This window comes from Nyctibius grandis, chromosome 1 (assembly GCF_013368605.1).
Source record: "Nyctibius grandis isolate bNycGra1 chromosome 1, bNycGra1.pri, whole genome shotgun sequence".
Classification (NCBI taxonomy): Eukaryota; Metazoa; Chordata; class Aves; order Nyctibiiformes; family Nyctibiidae; genus Nyctibius; species Nyctibius grandis.
Genome location: NC_090658.1, coordinates 9,407,322 through 9,425,015, shown reverse-complemented (window position 1 = coordinate 9,425,015; position 17,694 = coordinate 9,407,322). Strand labels below are relative to the sequence as shown.

Here is a 17,694-nt window from a genome sequence, read left to right as displayed (position 1 = left end):
GCGGGACGGCGGCAGCCAGCGCGGGGTAGGAGCCACGGGTGAATCGAGGGCTCGAAGCTGCCTCAGAGGAACACGAGGCCGCCGCAGGGACACGAGCCCACCTCAGGCCAGGCCGATGGCCGGGGCCCGCTGTAAGGCACATCCAAAAGCTTTTCTTTTACGGAACTACGAGACTAAAGGTTTTGAGCGCGTACTCCCGAGGGCACCAGCTGTGAGAGAACCGGCCGCCGCCAGCGCCACGGCGGGAAGGAGGCAGGGCGGGAAGGCGCCTCACAGCACCAGGGGGCGGGGCCAGGGGCGCGCGGCGCGAGCTTCCCAGCCCGCTGCAGTTCCCTGCCGCGTCCGTCGACCCGCCCTCGCTGAGCCGGGCCAATGGGCGCTCGAGGCGGTGCGGCGGCGGCCAATCGGCGGTGGCACGGCGGACTCCCCGGCAAAATGGCGGCGCCGGCAGCGGAGGGATGGATGCGGCGGCGCCGCAGCCCGCGCCATGCCCGGTAGCCGGCGGAAGGGGCCCTGCCTCAGGCCCACCGCCCTGAGGAGGCGAAGCGGCGGCAGCGGCGAAGAGCAGCTCACCCGGCGGCGGCCGGCGGAGCCCCCCGCGGAGGAGGAGGCGGCGGCCGGCGGCGGCGCGGGCCGAGGCCTGCCCGCGGGGGAGGCGCCGTGCGCGCCCCGGCCGTCGCCGTCGCGGGAGGCGGCGGTGCGCGGCGCTGCAGGTACGGCTGGAGCGGCCCCCGGGGGCCCCGCGCAGGCCCTGGAGCCGCGGGGCAGGCGCGGCCTGCCTGTGAGGAGGGGGCCGGTGCAGTGGAACACCCGGCGCCCCCCGTCCGTGTGCGGTGGGACGCAGGGGCTCGTCTTGGCCAGGAGTGATGACGAGCACCTTCCTGAGGCATATGCTTAGAACTGAGGATGCTCATCCACCAGAGAAGAGGATAAAGCCTGGACGTGCTAAGCACTGAAGTGCCAAACATCTCCTAAGATGCATCTCATGTAGTAATTGCATCTTTTAAAATTATTTCTGTAGTCTTCCACATCTGCAATGTCATTTCTAAAGGGCAGGGGTGACTAGTTGAGCTTCACATAGCATGTGCAGTTCACTTACTGATCTGAGACACCTGCAAGCTGGTTTTGAACAGTCCTGGCTGAAAAGGCCCGGTGGAGGGAAGTATAGACACAGGTAGGTTGTGACCCAGAACAGTTTGGGGGCCCATTAAAGTTGTGACCCAAATCAGAGTCTGGGTAAAAGACACAGAGCAAGCCAGAATACAAAATATTCTCCCATGTAGGTATACATAGTTTTTCTCTTAATGTAAGCTGAAGTCAATATTCCCTCAAGTAGGAGGATTGACAATTCTCATATCAAATGCTGAACATACAGCTGTCAGTATCATGTAATGCTCTGTTATCTCTGTGGTGATGTAACTGACAGTCATATTCTGCATCAAATGTATAGTCGTGAACAATATTCCTGTTGTAAGTAAAGGAATGTTGATGATTGTGAACTTGATTTTTATTCTTAAAGTTCCTAAAGCATCTTCTTTATGTCTTGTCCTGTTGTATGTTCGAAGTTATTTTGGCCTTTTATTTGTTGTTTTTTAATAAGGATCATCTTTCTGTTTACACAGAGTCATGTTTACATAAAACACCAAAGAGATCGTTGAGTAGGAAATCCCGAATACCTACTTTCAGCTCTCCTGTTAATGACACCGATATACAGCAAGAAATCTTTTGGGATCCTCATTCACCAATTGCACACAGACTAGGTAATACTAACGAATTCCAGACTTCAGGGCGCCTATTTGAGGCATGCAGTGGGAGTGTACTAAAAGTTACCAAACTTCTTGAAAAAAGGCCCCTTTCTGTTATCATGATTAGGTTGTTTGGTTTTATTTTTATTAAAATCCCATAAATTCTTCAATATAGTGCTGGATCAAGTTATGATTTTAGCACATATATTTCAATATAGTGCTGGATCAAGTTATGATTTTAGCACATATATTTCAGTTATTTGAGATACACTGCACTTTATAAATTGAATTGTTTTGCAGTTTTTAAGAAGGTTTTTTGTTTGTTTTCATAGGCAACGGAAAAAACAAACAGTCTACCAGTAGATGCGCAGTAGAAATTTCAGAAATTGTTAATCGTATTGCTCCTCAGGTAATTGTTACTTTCTATGCTCTGTATACACAGTAATCCAACAGAACAGTGCTACAGTATTCAGTTTTAGTGAAGGCTAAATTTTAGTTACAGTAGTCTCTGTAACATGGTAAGAATTGAGTGTGCAGAAAACTAGTAACGTGTTCATAAAACTGGACTGAATTAAAATCATAACCATAGCATTTGACTGGTTACTCTTAAGAGTCACAGATGGTGTAAAAAAGGATGTGTTAAGAAAGTGGACTTGCAGCAGCTCCATTTTAGAAAGTTTTACTTCCAGAATACAAGTTATTGCCCCTGGTCTTAGGAATACTGTTGTGTTTATTTATCCTTAATCACTCATCTGTTAAGAGTTTCTTCACATACTGGATTTACTTGGCCATTGTTTTTAAGCATTTTGAATGATCTTGAATGCTGAAGCAGAAGAACAAGACTCAGATGAGCGAGAGACTCCACAATGATATAAACATAGTAACATTGCTTCCTTATTCTAAATAATCTGCCTTTTAGCACTAAGATCCATGCTCTTGGTGTGTCTCTCTTGCTGTAAACCTGATGCTTGGGAAGTGAAAATAAGATAGTGTTGGCTGATTTGCCTTTTATGAAGTGCAAGAAGAGAACCTCTTATTCCTAAAACAGTTCCGTAGTATTTAGCTTGCAAAATATGCCTGCTTATTTGACAGGGCCATGTAACATGTATTCACTATTTGGCATATTTGTGAAAAGTTATACTTACTGATTGGAAAATCATTGATAAGGGATGCCACTTAACCCTTTAAATGATTACAGCCCTGTCATAAGTGTAAATAATATCAGATTGAATTTGCGATTTATCTGTTGCTCGTGTTCTTTTTTCTTAAAAAAAAAAAAAAAAAAACCTACCCAAAACTACCCTGTTAGTAAAGTTCAAATTACTTTTGCTGGCTTACATGCAGTAATTTCTTACATCCAACATTTGGCTCTGGTGCTCTACACGTACTGCAGTATTGTATCTCTTCAGAGTTCAGAATTCAAATCCAAGCCTAAACTTTGAAGCTCTGAAACAAGTTCATTTAGTTTCCAGACTTCACTGATGTCTGTTTAAAGGCTCCTTGTATAAATGAGCTGTAATGGAAGAAGTCAGAATTTTTTCCTGTAAGCATACAGAATATGATTTCTTTCAAAATCTCTGATCTGTTAATCCTGCTTTAAGTGGATAAAGACAGTGCATCTCGACTAGCTCCTTAGTAGTATACTAAAGTAAACTAGCTCACAGCTTGTAACGTGCATATTGCAGATTATGTGTAAACCTGAAGTAAATGGAGTATTAGATTTGAGCACCAACATAAAATTCAGTTAATTTAATTGAAGTTCCTATTTTAAATCGATATAATTAAAGTGATACAACTATCAGTGGACAACGTCGCAGTGATCTCGCTTAGCTTGTATTGGTTTAGCTCCTGGGGCTTTCAACAGATTTGATCCAGTTTAATTGGTTTAGCAACTTTAAGTAATGCAAGGTGTGTGTCTAGTCCAATCTTTATCTGAAATCAAATTGCTAAGCATTATAAATCTGATCATTCAGGATGAAAAAGCAGCCTGTAATGAAGGCTCCCTTTTAGGGACATGGATTGGTGAGGATGCTATTCCCTGTACACCTGGAGTAGTAAAAGTGCGAGCTAGGACAAAGTTAAGTTGTACAAGGTAAGTTACAGTTTTGTCTTGCCTGTGACAGCTGGGCTTTCATGAAGAAGGGTATGTGGTATTCCTTTATGTACAGTGAGCCACATAATTGTACATTAGCATACAAATGCTTTTAATTTTGGGCTTGTTATCTCTTCTTAATGAGGTATTTATTGAGAATTATCAAAAAGATTGCATGTTGACTGCGCATTGAAAGCGGTGGGATTGTCATACATATTCTCTGTAGTTGTTAAATTAGAGAACATCTCATATGGTCGTGTTATTGAGCTTGGCTAAACTTTCTCAGTAGGTCTGACTTTTCTTTTCTGTATTTTTTTTAATCTAGAGATCTTAAAATAAAAAATCCTGAAGAGGAACTCATGAAATTGGCTAAGGAATTTGATAAAAATCTAGTAGAGCTAGATGCTGTTCAGGAACACGAGAAGCTTGGTCATGACTTCATCCAGACTGCCTCAGAGTCTTTAAATAATTTTAAGGATGAAGTAAATGGGAAGAAGCTGAAATCACTCCTTGGTGAAGTTTCTGAAACAGATACTGCTCTGTCCCTGAAACCAGTTGGACAGAGCACTGGCATCCCTGCTGCAGAGCCCTGTCAATCTAGCAGTCAAAAGTCTGTAGACCTCGAGGCTGAAATAGCCCTTCATGCTCTTTTTGACTGCTCTACCCAGAAGTGTAGTGGACAATTGAGCCAAGGACTATCAAGTATTTCCTTAAATAATAGTCTCCATGAAAATAAAAGCACCTTGGAAGAGGAACGTCTTCCTGAGCAAATTAAAGACATGCAACATGGTAATTCAGAGGCATATAAAAAAGATACTCTGTGTGCACCAGGAAGCATGAACCAGACTTCTTCAAAACCTGATACTCACACGTTGACAGAAAAAAATCCTTGTTCTTTGAAGACACAAATGGTGGTCTCCAGTAAGCTTGCTGGAGTAGTTAATGATGATTTTGATGACTGGGAGACAGATTTTTTGGCAGATGACTCTTTTGTGATGCAAATAACCCAAAATCCTGAGTTGATAAATTCTGAAGAAGCACCACCAATTCCTACAAACCCATCTGTGCATGGTTTCAGTGATGGTAGCAGAACAAAGGAAAGAAGTAGGGGCAATTCAGTAACCTGTTTGGGGAGTGCACACAAATCTAACGGTTTGCAGTTTTCACCTTTGAAACATTCTAGTAAAAACACACAAAATGTTGCAAAATCTCTTTCTTTACAAAAGCCATATAATAAGACAGAAAACTCAAAGACAGAGACCGTAGCCTTTCATGGCAAATGTGACGTTAAGACAGACAAAATAAATTCTGTTTGGAAAAGTGCCCAAAACAGTGATTTGAACTATATTCCTGTTTCAACACAATCTCAGGTTAAGAATGGAAATGAAACTATTCAGCCTAAAAGTGATCCTCTTCCTCTTTTTCCTTCAAGATCTAATCCTCATAGACAACGGACTGAAAAACCTGGGAACAACACACACAATATTTTCTGTCAATCATCCAGTGTTTCTACCAATACAAAACCTAATGATCTAACTAAAGTGGTTAACCAAGCTAATACAGGTCACTTAAATCAAGTTGAAATACCAAAGAAATGTCCTCTGTCATTTGATGACTGGAATGAACCGAAATTCTCTGATGAGATATTGGATATGTTTTGTGAATCCGATAGTCTTTGGGATGCAAACTGTGAGGATGATGAATTGTTGTATCAGGTGTGTGATGATATAGAAAAGCAGACTCAGAGCCAGGATGTTAAACAAGGAAATGAAAGAGCTAAAACTATACAAGGACCCAGTATTAATTCCAGATCAAATGCTGATAACAGCTTCCCATCATCTAAACAAGGACTACCTGATCGCCTCTTGGCACAAAAAACAAACGCAAAACAGGACAGTCTCTCATTAAACGACTCCTGTAGGAATTTGTCAAAGGTTACACGTGGACTGGCCACAACAGGTCACGTAGTGAACTGTAAAAACGTCTCAAGTCCTCTACTGATCTCGAGTACTTCTATGGAGTGTAAATACATGCTGTCTAAAAACTGTCATCAAGCTGCTTCTGAAGATACTACAAAGACTGTTTCGGGAAAATGGTACAGGTCAAATTCTGTGCCGGCACGAGAGACTGATTCTCAAGTAAGTCCTGTTAATACAGTAAAGATTTTTAGTAGCAAAACATTAGACAGCCCAGATCTTTTGTATAATACAGGCAAGATGCCAAATAACAGTTCTGGCAGCAAAACATCAGTTATGCCTTCAAAGTTTAAGTTCCGAAAGACTAACACTTCTCAGGGTGCTCTTCATGTAGGGTCTGAGGATCCAGGGAGTCATTCTGGCATTGGAATTACTCTGCAGGGTTTGGAAGGAAGCAAGAATCCAATGAATGTGGATTTGCACAGCAAGCTTGACAATAAGAAACCACCTTTCAAGAGGCACCTTTCAGAGTCTTTTGCACTGCCTGCATCAGGTATTTGTCTTTATTGTATCACAGACTGGTTTTGTTTGTTTTCTTACTGTAATCAGAATGTCAGAGAAATTCATACTGTATTGCAACTCACAATAGGCTTCCATAGTCATCCATTCAGTTTAGGCATTAGTAAATGTTCTAATGAGAATTTGGAGGTTATTTTCTCCAAAATAAAATTGTCCTGATGCATCTCTTGAATTCCTGTAGTTAAGGACTTCCGTTTCCCATTTTCATTCCACTTCTCTGAATACTTCACACTCTCCATAGACACTCAGAATCACTAGGATCAGGTGTAGGCTGATAGGAGCACTCAGCATACCATAGTCTTAAACTGTTACTTAAAAATACTATGATTCTGATATGTAGTAAATGCAGTGTGAATCTGTGCTTTAATTTACAGTTCATTTTGAAAAACATTAAAAATTACTTAGCTGTGATTTGTAAAACCCCAGTTAATGGTGGGGCAGGAAAAGAAGGCAGCAGGTGACACAGGAATGCTGATTTCTTTTATTATTGTACACCTGGAAACTGGAACCTTGAATCATTCGATGCTTCTGAAACCTCAGCCTGTATTGTTGTTTGCTCTGTGGCTAAAACTGCCAGTGAAACATTCCTGTGTTATCAGTCTGAACACTAACATTTCCTTTCATCTAGAGGGGAGGTCAGTCACTTTTACATTGTCAAGCGACAGTCTGTAATATTCCATGCACTGGTGTTACCTGCTAGGAAAATGTAGAACCAGTTGAGTGCCAGTCAGTCTTGTTTTTACTTGATCTCATGGCTTGATGAAGTTTTAATCAATATTAATTTTGATAAAACGTGCCTTTAGAGTGTACTACATCAACCTCAGTTTTCAGGAAGCGCTGTTACAAAAAAAAAAAACCAAAAAAAAATTAATTCCTGCAAACTATCAGCCAGCATTCTTTGAAGAAGCAGTATTTTAGCTGTGTTTCTTCCCCAGCATAGCAGCAGGTAAATGGAAAGTAGCAATTTTGGGTGGTAAGGGGGAAGGGAGGGGAGAGATAACTTCTCATTCTGTGGAATGTTCTAGAGAATCGAGGAATGAAAAAGAATAGCATAGATTTGCTTTACAGATAAACGACAACTGTTCTCATCTTAAATTTTTGGTGAAAGGACATTGCTGTAACAGAAAGATGGATGTTAAGTGATCCTTTCAAAAAATGACATCATGGACACCTTGTGTTTTAAGAAGCAAAGAGACCCTTTGTTTTATTTATCCAGTCTGAAAGACTACTTATTAAAAAAACATTAATTGGATTTTGCTGTATAAAAACGGTAAACCTCTTGACATGTTCAGGGAGTGTTCCTGTTGGTTCCAATGAGGTCAGGATTTTATTGTATGGCAATTTATAGTTCTGTAACACAACATATAAAATATTACATTTAGCTATCATGTTCTTGTCTCCTTTGCCAATTTTTATTGCTACTTTTGACCTTTTTTTCAACCTTTCTGGTTTTATTTGTGTGACACCTGTACTGTATCTGACCCCTGTGTCTATACCATCTCCATGCCCATATCTCTGCCTAACTCACTAAATTGTAGAGCCCTTTTCACTCTGATAGCCTTAATTTTCTTAACCCATCACCATCTCCTATGTTGACTCCTGATGTCACGAGGTTCACTCGAAGGGCAGCCGAGTAAGATTTCCTTGAAGCAAATGTCTGCATCCCAGTATTTTCAGTGGGAGGTAGTAATCAGTAGCACTACAAAGGTCATGCATCTTATCCCCCTTCCTGCCTTGGGGACAGGATAGATGAGCCATTTTTAACTTGGGTGCCTGGTATGTCAGAATAGTGTGCTCTTGCCATAGATCTTCAAACACTGAAAACAGATAAGTTAAAATACATATTGAACAAACGTGAAGGCTCCTAATACATGTTTTTTATTTACAGTGTCTGTGGTGGAACAAAAAAATAGAAAATGTTCTCAAGAAGAGATTGAAAGAAAAAAACAAGAAGCTCTTGCACGAAGAAAATCCAGAATGCAGGCATTCTTTAAAGATGCTTGAATTTGGAGTTTAATTTGTCTATGGAGTAAGTTTTTGGGAGGGAAATATTGTAATGCTGGAAGACACCTTTTAAACTGTTCACAGTTACTGACAGCAAGCTTTTTCTATTTCTCAATTTAAAAAAATCTTGACCTGAACCATAACTAATACTCTGGTGGTATTTAGTCTAAATTAAAAACTACCAGTTGTAAATGTGTAGTCCCAAACTACCTTCAGCACAATGAAGATTGTATTGAGTTCACACCCTGTTATGTGTTGAAATTGTATAGTCTGAAAATCATCAGAGCATAAAAGCATTTGTATACACACATAAGTAGAAGATGTCAAAAACAGACTTATGTGTTTTGGCTGTATTTCTCTTAGTGCAAGTATTTAAATCTATAAGACGGCTCTGAAGTACACACAGACTAAGAAATGCTTATGTTTGCTCTCAGGTACAAGAAAGTTTTTTAAGTTTTGGTTTAAAGAAAGTACAATCTAGAAAACATCCAACATCACAAAACTAATGGAAATGAACAGGATTTGGAAAGCACGCTCAGTTTCTCTCCATTACTTTAGGTAAGAACTGTACATAGTGAAGGAAGAATTTAATATAAAAGTTTCATAAGGTGAAAGAGCATCCTGGAAAGGACATTTTGTCTTCTTTTTTTTTTAATTCCCTCCATGAAGAGTTGGAAATACCCTAGCTAAAAAATTGGACCACCTTTTTCTAAATATGCATTACTGAGCTAATTAAAAAAGGTAGCCTGTGTCATTTTACCAAACCATAAGTAATATAAAATACACCAGGTGAAATCTCAACAACTGTTAATCAGTTTAGCCTTACAGGTTGTACATATTTTCCAAACTAAAGGCTGTTGAAACATAAAAATGTGATGTCATGTCAGCTTAACAGGAGCTGATAGAATTTTTGATGTGATAGATGGGTGCAGAGCTCAAACTGCAAAAACTGCCTGTGGGTAAGCTGCAAGATATTTTTCAACTGAGAAATGCTTATATGTAAACATGTGACACTATGAAAAGTGATTGTAATTTTTCTTTGTAAATAAATGACTTCAAAATGTACCAAAGCTTAGAGGAAGCTTTTGGTTTCTGTAGTATGTGCCATTTTTGTAACTCCTAAAAATGTAAGTACTGTATATTTGTAAATCATCATTAAACTTTTTTACATTTTTCTAGTCTGTTCTGAAAAATACCATACTACAGAAACTGGTAAAAGGGAGTGGAATGGGAATTCCATATGCACTTTACCTGAACATTCTTGGTAATTTACCCAGTTATTCTATGCCTCAATTTTCTACCTATAGTGATGACAAAATGCTTCCTTTGATCCATTTAAACTAGAAATCCTTGGTGGAGAAACGTTTTACACACAACCATCTGCAGTGGAGTCCTGAAATACTTAACTATACTGGTTTTCAGACTAGTGAATTTGCTTTTGTATTAACCACCCTTCCTGGTGCTAGCTAGCTGATGATGAAATTCAATCCCCAAGTTCACCAAAGACCATACCAGTGCCCAATAAGCGTTACTTACAGTCTGTGGCTGCAGCTCCCCGTCCTTCTGCCAGCTCCAGCCGTTGTGCAACACGTGATGAGTTGGGTCAGCATACTGATCTGACTGAAAATTAACCCAGAAAAAATGTTTTCAGCTTTTCAAAGAACTTCATCATCATAATACATTTAACACGTAATATAACATGAAATAGCAAGACTCTTTGTTGGGTTGTCAAGCCTCTGCTGGCAGTGTTCAAACAGTTTATAAGACAGAAGATTGCGTGTCCATATGACAAATAAAAGTAAAACCCAAATAGTGGCTGTTATGAAAACAGTATTTATCCTGAGAACATAGGTTGATCTGTGTATCTGAGGGATATGCTTGTCTTTGTGGTGTTCTAGGAAAATCTAAACTACCAGGTAAGTTGCCAGATGCACTATTAGCCAAGAAAGTGGCAATGAAAAAAGCCTTCTACTATCAGTATTAAATATGAGAGTTATAAAACTGGCTTTTAAGGTACTGATACACAAGGATGTCAAACCTTACTGAGAAATATAAAAGTTAAGCTTTTGCTAGGACAGTGTTCAACTTACCAACCCTTCTCTCCCCAGGATATTTCTCTAGAAATTCTGTAAAGGAACCAGGATAATTTTTGTTTTCAAGGATAATATGGTTAATTATACCACTGATTTGAGAAGATGAGCTAACTGCAAAAGAAGGAACTCTTGTGGGAGCTGGAGAGTATTTCTTTAGGAAGATTTCTTTCTCTGATGTGAAAGGACTAACTTTTAATCAGGTTTGAGATTGGGATAAATAGTAGATACATAACATGAAGTACAGGCTAAGCACGTTAAGGCTACCCAAGCTCAGCATACAAAAATGATACATCCTGAATGCTTGCCACTATGTGTCCTTGAGCACACTCAAAGTTTAAAACCAGCCCACTGCCCTTCCAGGTGATGCTGATTTTCTCAGTGCCCAGGATAGAAAGGCCCTGGAGCTTCCCACCTAAAATGCCACCACTGGTCTCCCCCTGAAAGCAGGGTAAGAATCCAAACGTCTGAACAACCCTCTTGTCTCCTGAGCTGTAAAGTAAGAGCTCTGTGTATGACAAGGGGAATTCTGTTGCCACTAGGGGTGTGGAAAGGACTGCCACTTACCCAAGTACTTCCTATGTGCTGCTTGACCATATTTAAAGAATCTGTTTGCTGATCAGTGTGAAACACATTAATTTTGACAGTTTACAGCAAATGCATCCATTGCCCTATTAACCTAATCATATCAGAGGGGCTTTGATTTTTATTTTACTTTTCATAAATGCCTATTTTTAGATAGATAGTACACTTCAAGGCCTGTAATTTGTTTTTTTCTTAAACAGTACTTTCCAAATAGAAATCTCAAGTTCTTGGGATTGTGGTTTCTTAACTGATGTCAAGACAAACTACAAAGATTTTTTTGGTCACACCCTGACTATCCCCAAATGCCCTTAGCACACCATCTCTCAGTTAAAAAATTGAATAGAGTTACTTCTTTTTGTGACTTGGCACTATTGGAAACATAATTTCTTGTGTTAAAATTAAACTACTCCTGTATCATTTTTATTAGGCAAATTTGATAAAAGTGAAAAGCTTAGAGAAATACTTTATCTCCATATAGTTTCATTGGTGGAGTGAATGCAGGCAGAAGTAAGATTCATTAGGGCTTAGAAAGAGTTATAAAGAACCACCTCTGCACTATCAAAAATAAAATTCCACTAGCTAGGAATTTTTGTCTTTAAAAAATAAATATATTCATATTGATTGGTCAGAAACATCCAAAAGATTTAGAAGAAATCTAATGAAAAATAACCTGTCTAGCTATATATGTATTGGAAGAGTACACACCGCACAACGTTTTTCTTGTGAGTGCCCGTGCTCTAAGCACCAGTCTTGCCCTTTGCCTCTTCCCACTGTGCTGGCGTCGGCAGGATGCTGGACACGGACCCAGCTCAGCAGACAGCGCAGCACAGTGATGTTGACAGGGGTGCAGACATGAGTTTAACCTTTGCCTAATTCTCGAACATCTGGATATTAAAGGCAGCAGGGGTGTAGCTAGAGACGGCTCTGTGCCGTCTGAGGGGCATAGATCAGAGGTACAGTCATTTCAGGCGATGCAGAGGACAATTCAGACGTTAGGTACCTGAACTACATTTCAGATGAGCTTAGCTCTACGTCAACAAAAGCAGCCGTCTGCCTAACAGATATTTTAGGGATGTGGTACCGGCCGTAGACAGCTGCTCTGCTGTGCATGGGCAGCCAACAGCTTCGGAGAGCAGATGAGAAGTGCAAAAGCTGCAGGCCTACTCCTTGCTCTCATGTTACGTTCCCTCTCCTCGCCACTGAGGAAGGAAGTTGAGCGGCAGCCTCACGACCCCACAGATTTTACAGGTTATGCTCAGCATCCCTCACACTTACTGTAAGTTCATGGTGACCCACTGATACCGCATGTGCCTCAATCATGCAAGCTTTTGTCTGACTGCTTGCAGTAGACAACAGATCTTCATCAGGAAACTATCTACATCGTTTTAATTAATTAATACACATGTACAAAAAAGAAGTTTGGTATTTCAATAGCTAACATTTCACTATGAAGCCACATCTTCCTCCAGGCAAAAAAGACCTATACAAATAGTAACAACAATCTTAAAATACATTCTAAATTAAATTATGACTGTCATGTTTCATTATAAATTAATTTATGACTGTTTGCTTAAGTACTCATCTTCGTTTTATTCAGAGCATAGTAATTTTTTACATGAGCAATCAGTGAGCTTAAATTTAAATGTAAATGGAATTCCTGTATGTCCCCATACCCAAGTATAATTTTTCTCCCACAGATTCTGACACATTTCATGATGAGTGATGTTACTCACTAAAATCTTTTGCAAGTAAAACCTGTGATGGATTTTTTTTTTCTTTTAGACAAGGCAGATATGATCAGGTAAAGGATCCTTTCATCATTATTGTCCTTATCTGTATCTAAAATTGTGTTGAACAATATATATATACATACATTCACACCCTTCCAGTTCATGCTGGTGAGGGATCATGTTTAAAGCATTCAAGAAATTTAGTAATATTGGGATTTTATTGTGTTGTATCAGATTTTTGGAGAGGCCAGCATCCAACAGCTCTTCAAATTTTAGCCTATAAGGCACAATTAATCTTGAGGCTGCAGTTCAGGAATAGCAATGTAATCTTATACTATTTGTACCACTTATTACATCTAGACCTTTATACCCAGAGGAATAACATAGATGAATTCATTGATTATATCTTTTTAAGCCTAAAAAGAGCTACAATTTGTCAGGAAAGAATAGCTGGAAGCAACAGATAGTGACCTAAATAGTAGAATTCCAAAGATAAAACAGAAGAAAATGAACACAAATGCTTCATTGTTTGAGAGCTGTATTGTCTGCAACACACTCCAGTGAATCCAGTGTTTGTAGAAGAGGCCAAGGCAGATATAATCTGTGGAGCTAAAAATGACAGCCTGAGTAAGTAGCCATCACAGACGGAGCTAGGAAGACTCTGGCAATTGTGCTGTAAATCATAACTGCAATATTTGTTCAAAGCTCCGCTTACTACACATACTGGTGGTTTTGCCAGAATAGTCAGAAAAGTCCTGCCTCATAAAACACTTACGGATATCTAATGTACTGTTCTTGTGGAACTAAATATAAATTTCTGTGACTATTGTCTGGGTGTAATGTCAGTAAGGTAGCTGGCAAACCGTTAAGGGCTTGATTCTACTCTTGCAGCAATTTCCTTAAAGCACTGGAGGTAATGGAGTGACTCAGGCGAATAGAGAATCAAACCTATGCATTTCATTATTTTAAGTAGTTCTTGTCTTTAGCACATAAATCTAGTAAAACAGCATCGCATTTATCAGAAGTTGTTATTGTTTATGTGCATTTTCGAAGTTTTTTGGGGAAAAAGGTTGTATTTACGCATACCTTTTAAAAGCTGCAGTTAACAGCTTTCACCTGGAACAATGTAGTTAACAGAGGTGAGGAGAGGACCTACAGGATTTATAGATTTCCTCTTTAATGAGGTTGTCTGCTCTTTGCAGCTTGTCCTTGCTAAAGGAAAAACTTCATTGAGGTTTTAACCTTGGAAAATTAGGACCCATGTAGACATGGGAATGAAGCTTCGCATGCCCTGCCACACTATCCAGGAACAGAAGATGTCCAAATAAAATATTATATTCTAACTGAGCATAGCAATTTAGGTTTGGGGTATTCTTTTTTTTCTGGCTGAGTAGGGTGGGATTTCTTACATACCTAAAGCTGAGCACGTGCTGGGCATGTTTTGCAGAATTGTGGCTGTAGGGCCAAGTGTCTAAAGCTATTTAAGCACCTGGGGAAGTTACTCATGGCAAGTTACATTGGTGATTCTGGATGAATAGTTGTTTTTGAATATCCCATTCGACACTTAGCTGCACCTTTGGGTGTTAGAGACCTGCAGAAAGCTGAACCTCAATAACAAAAAAAATGGACACAATGAGAGAAAGAAAAATGTGTTCTCCAATGCTTTCCTAACACTTTGGAAACATGTTAGTAGATCAAGTGTTAACACTTCCTTCAGCAATAATGACTTGCAAAAGACTTGGGTTTTTTTTAATTAGCTCTCATGTTCTACAGCAAAAACCTGAAATATATGCTTAGAAATGTCACAAATTTGAATTCCTGTCTTCTTGGTTGCTTCCTATAGGCTACACTGTACCTGGATAGGGCCAGACGTTTTTGTAAGCTCTAATGCTGTCAATGAAGATGAAATTAACCCTAATAACTATTTCGTTATTGAACTTGAATAGGTGTTAGTGATGAATAAATGAAACTGAATTTTATAGAATGACTAGGTTTTCCATATCACTTGCTCAATTTTCAGCATGCTGACTTGTGTGACTTCAATGTAAGCCACTCATCAGAAGTGGCAGTCAAACTAGCAAAGACCTCAGTTTCCAACATAAAACATCAGAAGATCCCAGAAGATTTTCTGTTTGTTTTTAATGCCACATTTCCAACCAATAGTAAGAAAGGAAAAGAAAGCTATGCTCATTTATGGGCCGGGGGTGAAGTCTCACAGACTCATTTTCTCTACAATTTTCTCCCAAGTCACAAAGGCTGACCTGGGCCCTTCACAGAAGACTGCCATCCACGTCTCATACGGGCTTTTTTGAAACTTCTCAGGGCTTTTTTCCTCTCCATCCCTTGGTAACTGTAATCCCTCAATGTTGTGGTCATTGAGCATGCTCTGTAGATCAAACTAGGAATCATGTCCTATTAAGGCTTCTGCAACAATCAGACTCCTCCTCCTTTATGGGAGACTGGAGCTACCTACTAAGTTTCAAATTTATATTTACTTTTAGTGAGATCTTTAACTCAGATATTTTCTAAGGCATAAGTTATCCTGACATTTAAGGATCTCAAGTTTGATGTGTTAAAGCTGTACAGTCTGTAATCTGTGGATGTGGCGGGGGAATACTTGGACCGCTTCTAGAAGAGGCATGCGGGGTGAGTGGGAACAGCAAGTTCATATATGCTACACGGCAATCTATGTATGTGAAATTTCTGAAAGGCTCCACATCACCGATGAAGAATTTTTAGAGATCAAAAAAGTTTGAATACACTGCATTAGAGTGTCAAATCTTGACAATGAAACACATTAAAAAAAGTCTGCCCAAGTGACAGTTTTCTAATAGATAACCATAGAGACAGGAAGAAAAGTTGGAGGACAGCCTGTAGAAAGGCTTATGGAGGTGAACGGAAAGAAATTTGAAGATGGTTTAAGATAATGTCAATCAGTGTAGACCAGATAAAGACAGACCCTTTTTCATTTTCTTGAGAAAGTTTGACGCACCAACAAAACTACAGAAAACACCTGCTAGTTATAAAAATGTCAAGCAAGCATACATTTGTGAAATGGAGAGATTCAAACATTCATGAAAGGGTGAGAGAGATTCTTGGAAGACGTGTCGGATATATTTGTCATCTCAGTAATTTGCCTGTCCGTGTTCCAGAAAAAACACAAGTAGTTTTGTGAGCACTGAAAGTAATCAAGCCTGATTTCCTACAGACTAATTAATCGAGTTTCTAAAAGGTGCAAGTTCCAATTGAAGCTTTTTTGATTGAGTCCCATAGCATGAGAATCCAGCGTGGATTCTCTGGGGATTAATAAGAATGAATTCACACCTGAGCTCTTCTGCAGACACAGGGATTTTTTTAGACTTTCTCCTCCATCATCCCACTCAGTTTCATCAAACTTCTGAAAAATACCGTTATTTTTCAGACTCTCTAAAGAGCTGACCCTTCTCTCCCCCAGTCTACTCAATGAAATTTCCTCATCCTTTTCATTTAATGGTAGTGTGGTACCCATGACGGCTTGAGCACTTATGAGAAAAGATTACTTCCACCCTCCAAACCTGCCTAATTTTTGTTATACAGGAAAAGTCTTGCGGTTCAGTAATCAATAAGTAATTTGATGTTATTTCTGACCTAGAAATGAGAGAAGATGAGAGAGGGCCTGGAACTTTCATTCCTTGACCAGCCTTGTGTTGGCCCCTGTGCTTTTCTCCATGCTGTTGTCGATCAGCTACCTTGCTGCTGATAGAAGCCACTGCCAGTCTGCTTGCTCGTAACAGCTGAAACCACCCGTCCTGCCCTGTTATATATACGTATGAATATTTTAATTAATTTTCTATACAAGAATATTTATCAGGTAAAATCAAGAAGTAAATCTATTTTAAAATGAAGCTAGCTTCAATATTTACTGCAACTTAATGACAACTTAAGACAAGAATTTAATTACACAGAGTCAGCATAGCATATATATTGTAGGGATGTACGATGGGACTTATTTTAAAGTGTAATTTAGAGTCTAACTTTTAGACTGCTCCTTAATATGAACTTAAATCAAAATATTTCCACTGATGGAGCACATTCTTCAAAACTGATTACAAAAGTAGCCACAGTACTAATGGAGGCTTACTGTAATTTTATGTGTTATGGTATAAATGACTTGCAAGAACACTCCTGGGAAGTTGTACTGTAATTTAATATCTTTAAAGCTAAAAACTGCTAGGGAAATATTTTTTCATGGGGACCTATTTTTTCCCCTTAGTGTTACCTAGAAATACATCTTTCTGTAGGACAGTTTTGTATCCCTTGCAATTCACATACCACATCCAGAAAATACATTGAAATGTCGTGCTGTGCTTTGCAGAACCAGCCTCCCCTGAGGAGCGGACAATGGACAAGGACTCCAGAGACTGAGCTTTCCTCCCTCCTTCTCACTGCTGGCTTTCTGCAGCCAGGGATCTCCCTTTCTGATCTCAGGGAGGTTTACAAAGGCCAGTAACGGTTTGCTTGTTCACCCTTGCCCTGTTTTTTGCCAGCACCACTCATGGTGGTGTGGGGAAAAGGAGGTGTCCTGCAATGTCTGTATTTCAGGGCCTTGCTATGAAAATGCCACACAATGTTTGCAGCACAGCTGCATCCCACCACAGGGAGATGTGAATTACCCCTGCGAATACACAGAAACTAGCTGTGTTTAGCAGTCTAGCCATACAACTACATTCTTATTTACACTGATCTTATTTTAGTGCAATGAGTAAGAACTGTTGCTCTGTGACAGTACCTTAGGCCTTGCCTACATAAGGCTGCTGTTCAACTATTTAACAAACTTATTTCAATAAAAGAGTGGCTGACACCATTCCCTGACTAAACAATTTCTAGAAGAAAAAGTAGGTAAGTCAGCACAACACTCTTGGGTAGATGAGGAACTAGGTTTATTCAGGCACGTAACTGCTTAAAGACGCAGAC

General features: G+C 39.7%; 1 protein-coding gene and 1 long non-coding RNA gene across 5 annotated transcripts in view; one reads left to right on the top strand and one right to left on the bottom strand.

Moving 5' to 3' along the window:
- The first annotated feature begins 441 nt into the window (after window positions 1-441).
- Window positions 442-16,578, top strand: ETAA1 (ETAA1 activator of ATR kinase). Of its 3 annotated transcripts, none has more exons than XR_011049340.1 (7): window positions 442-713; window positions 1,623-1,760; window positions 2,078-2,154; window positions 3,719-3,837; window positions 4,163-6,306; window positions 8,221-8,894; window positions 16,373-16,578. XR_011049340.1 is itself a non-coding variant. In XM_068413703.1 (7 exons), exons 1-6 carry the CDS (start codon window positions 488-490, stop codon window positions 8,334-8,336), a joined length of 2,820 nt encoding a protein of 939 aa, XP_068269804.1. In that variant the 5' UTR covers window positions 442-487; the 3' UTR covers window positions 8,337-8,361; window positions 8,771-9,437. The 3 variants fall into 3 exon arrangements, 2 of the variants coding, with proteins under 2 accessions (XP_068269804.1, XP_068269791.1); XM_068413703.1 differs by lacking the exon at window positions 16,373-16,578 and having other exon boundaries at window positions 8,221-8,361; window positions 8,771-9,437; XM_068413690.1 differs by lacking the exon at window positions 16,373-16,578 and having other exon boundaries at window positions 8,221-9,437.
- Window positions 6,489-17,694, bottom strand: part of LOC137670717 (uncharacterized) — a 175,659-nt gene continuing 164,453 nt past the window's right edge. For both annotated transcript variants that reach the window (XR_011049342.1, XR_011049344.1), the window contains exons 3-4: window positions 9,873-9,956; window positions 6,489-7,169 (exon numbers count right to left, since the gene is read on the bottom strand). This is a non-coding gene — a long non-coding RNA (uncharacterized lncRNA). The remainder of the gene's footprint in view (window positions 7,170-9,872; window positions 9,957-17,694) is intronic.

Bases quoted from the DNA above. Each gene is read 5' to 3' on its own strand.
- ETAA1 (XM_068413703.1), top strand. From the start codon at position 488: ATGCCCGGTAGCCGGCGGAAGGGGCCCTGCCTCAGGCCCACCGCCCTG. The intron at 1,761-2,077 runs GTAATACTAACG...TTGTTTTCATAG, and splicing joins ACCAATTGCACACAGACTAG to GCAACGGAAAAAACAAACAG. The intron at 2,155-3,718 runs GTAATTGTTACT...CTGATCATTCAG, and splicing joins TTAATCGTATTGCTCCTCAG to GATGAAAAAGCAGCCTGTAA.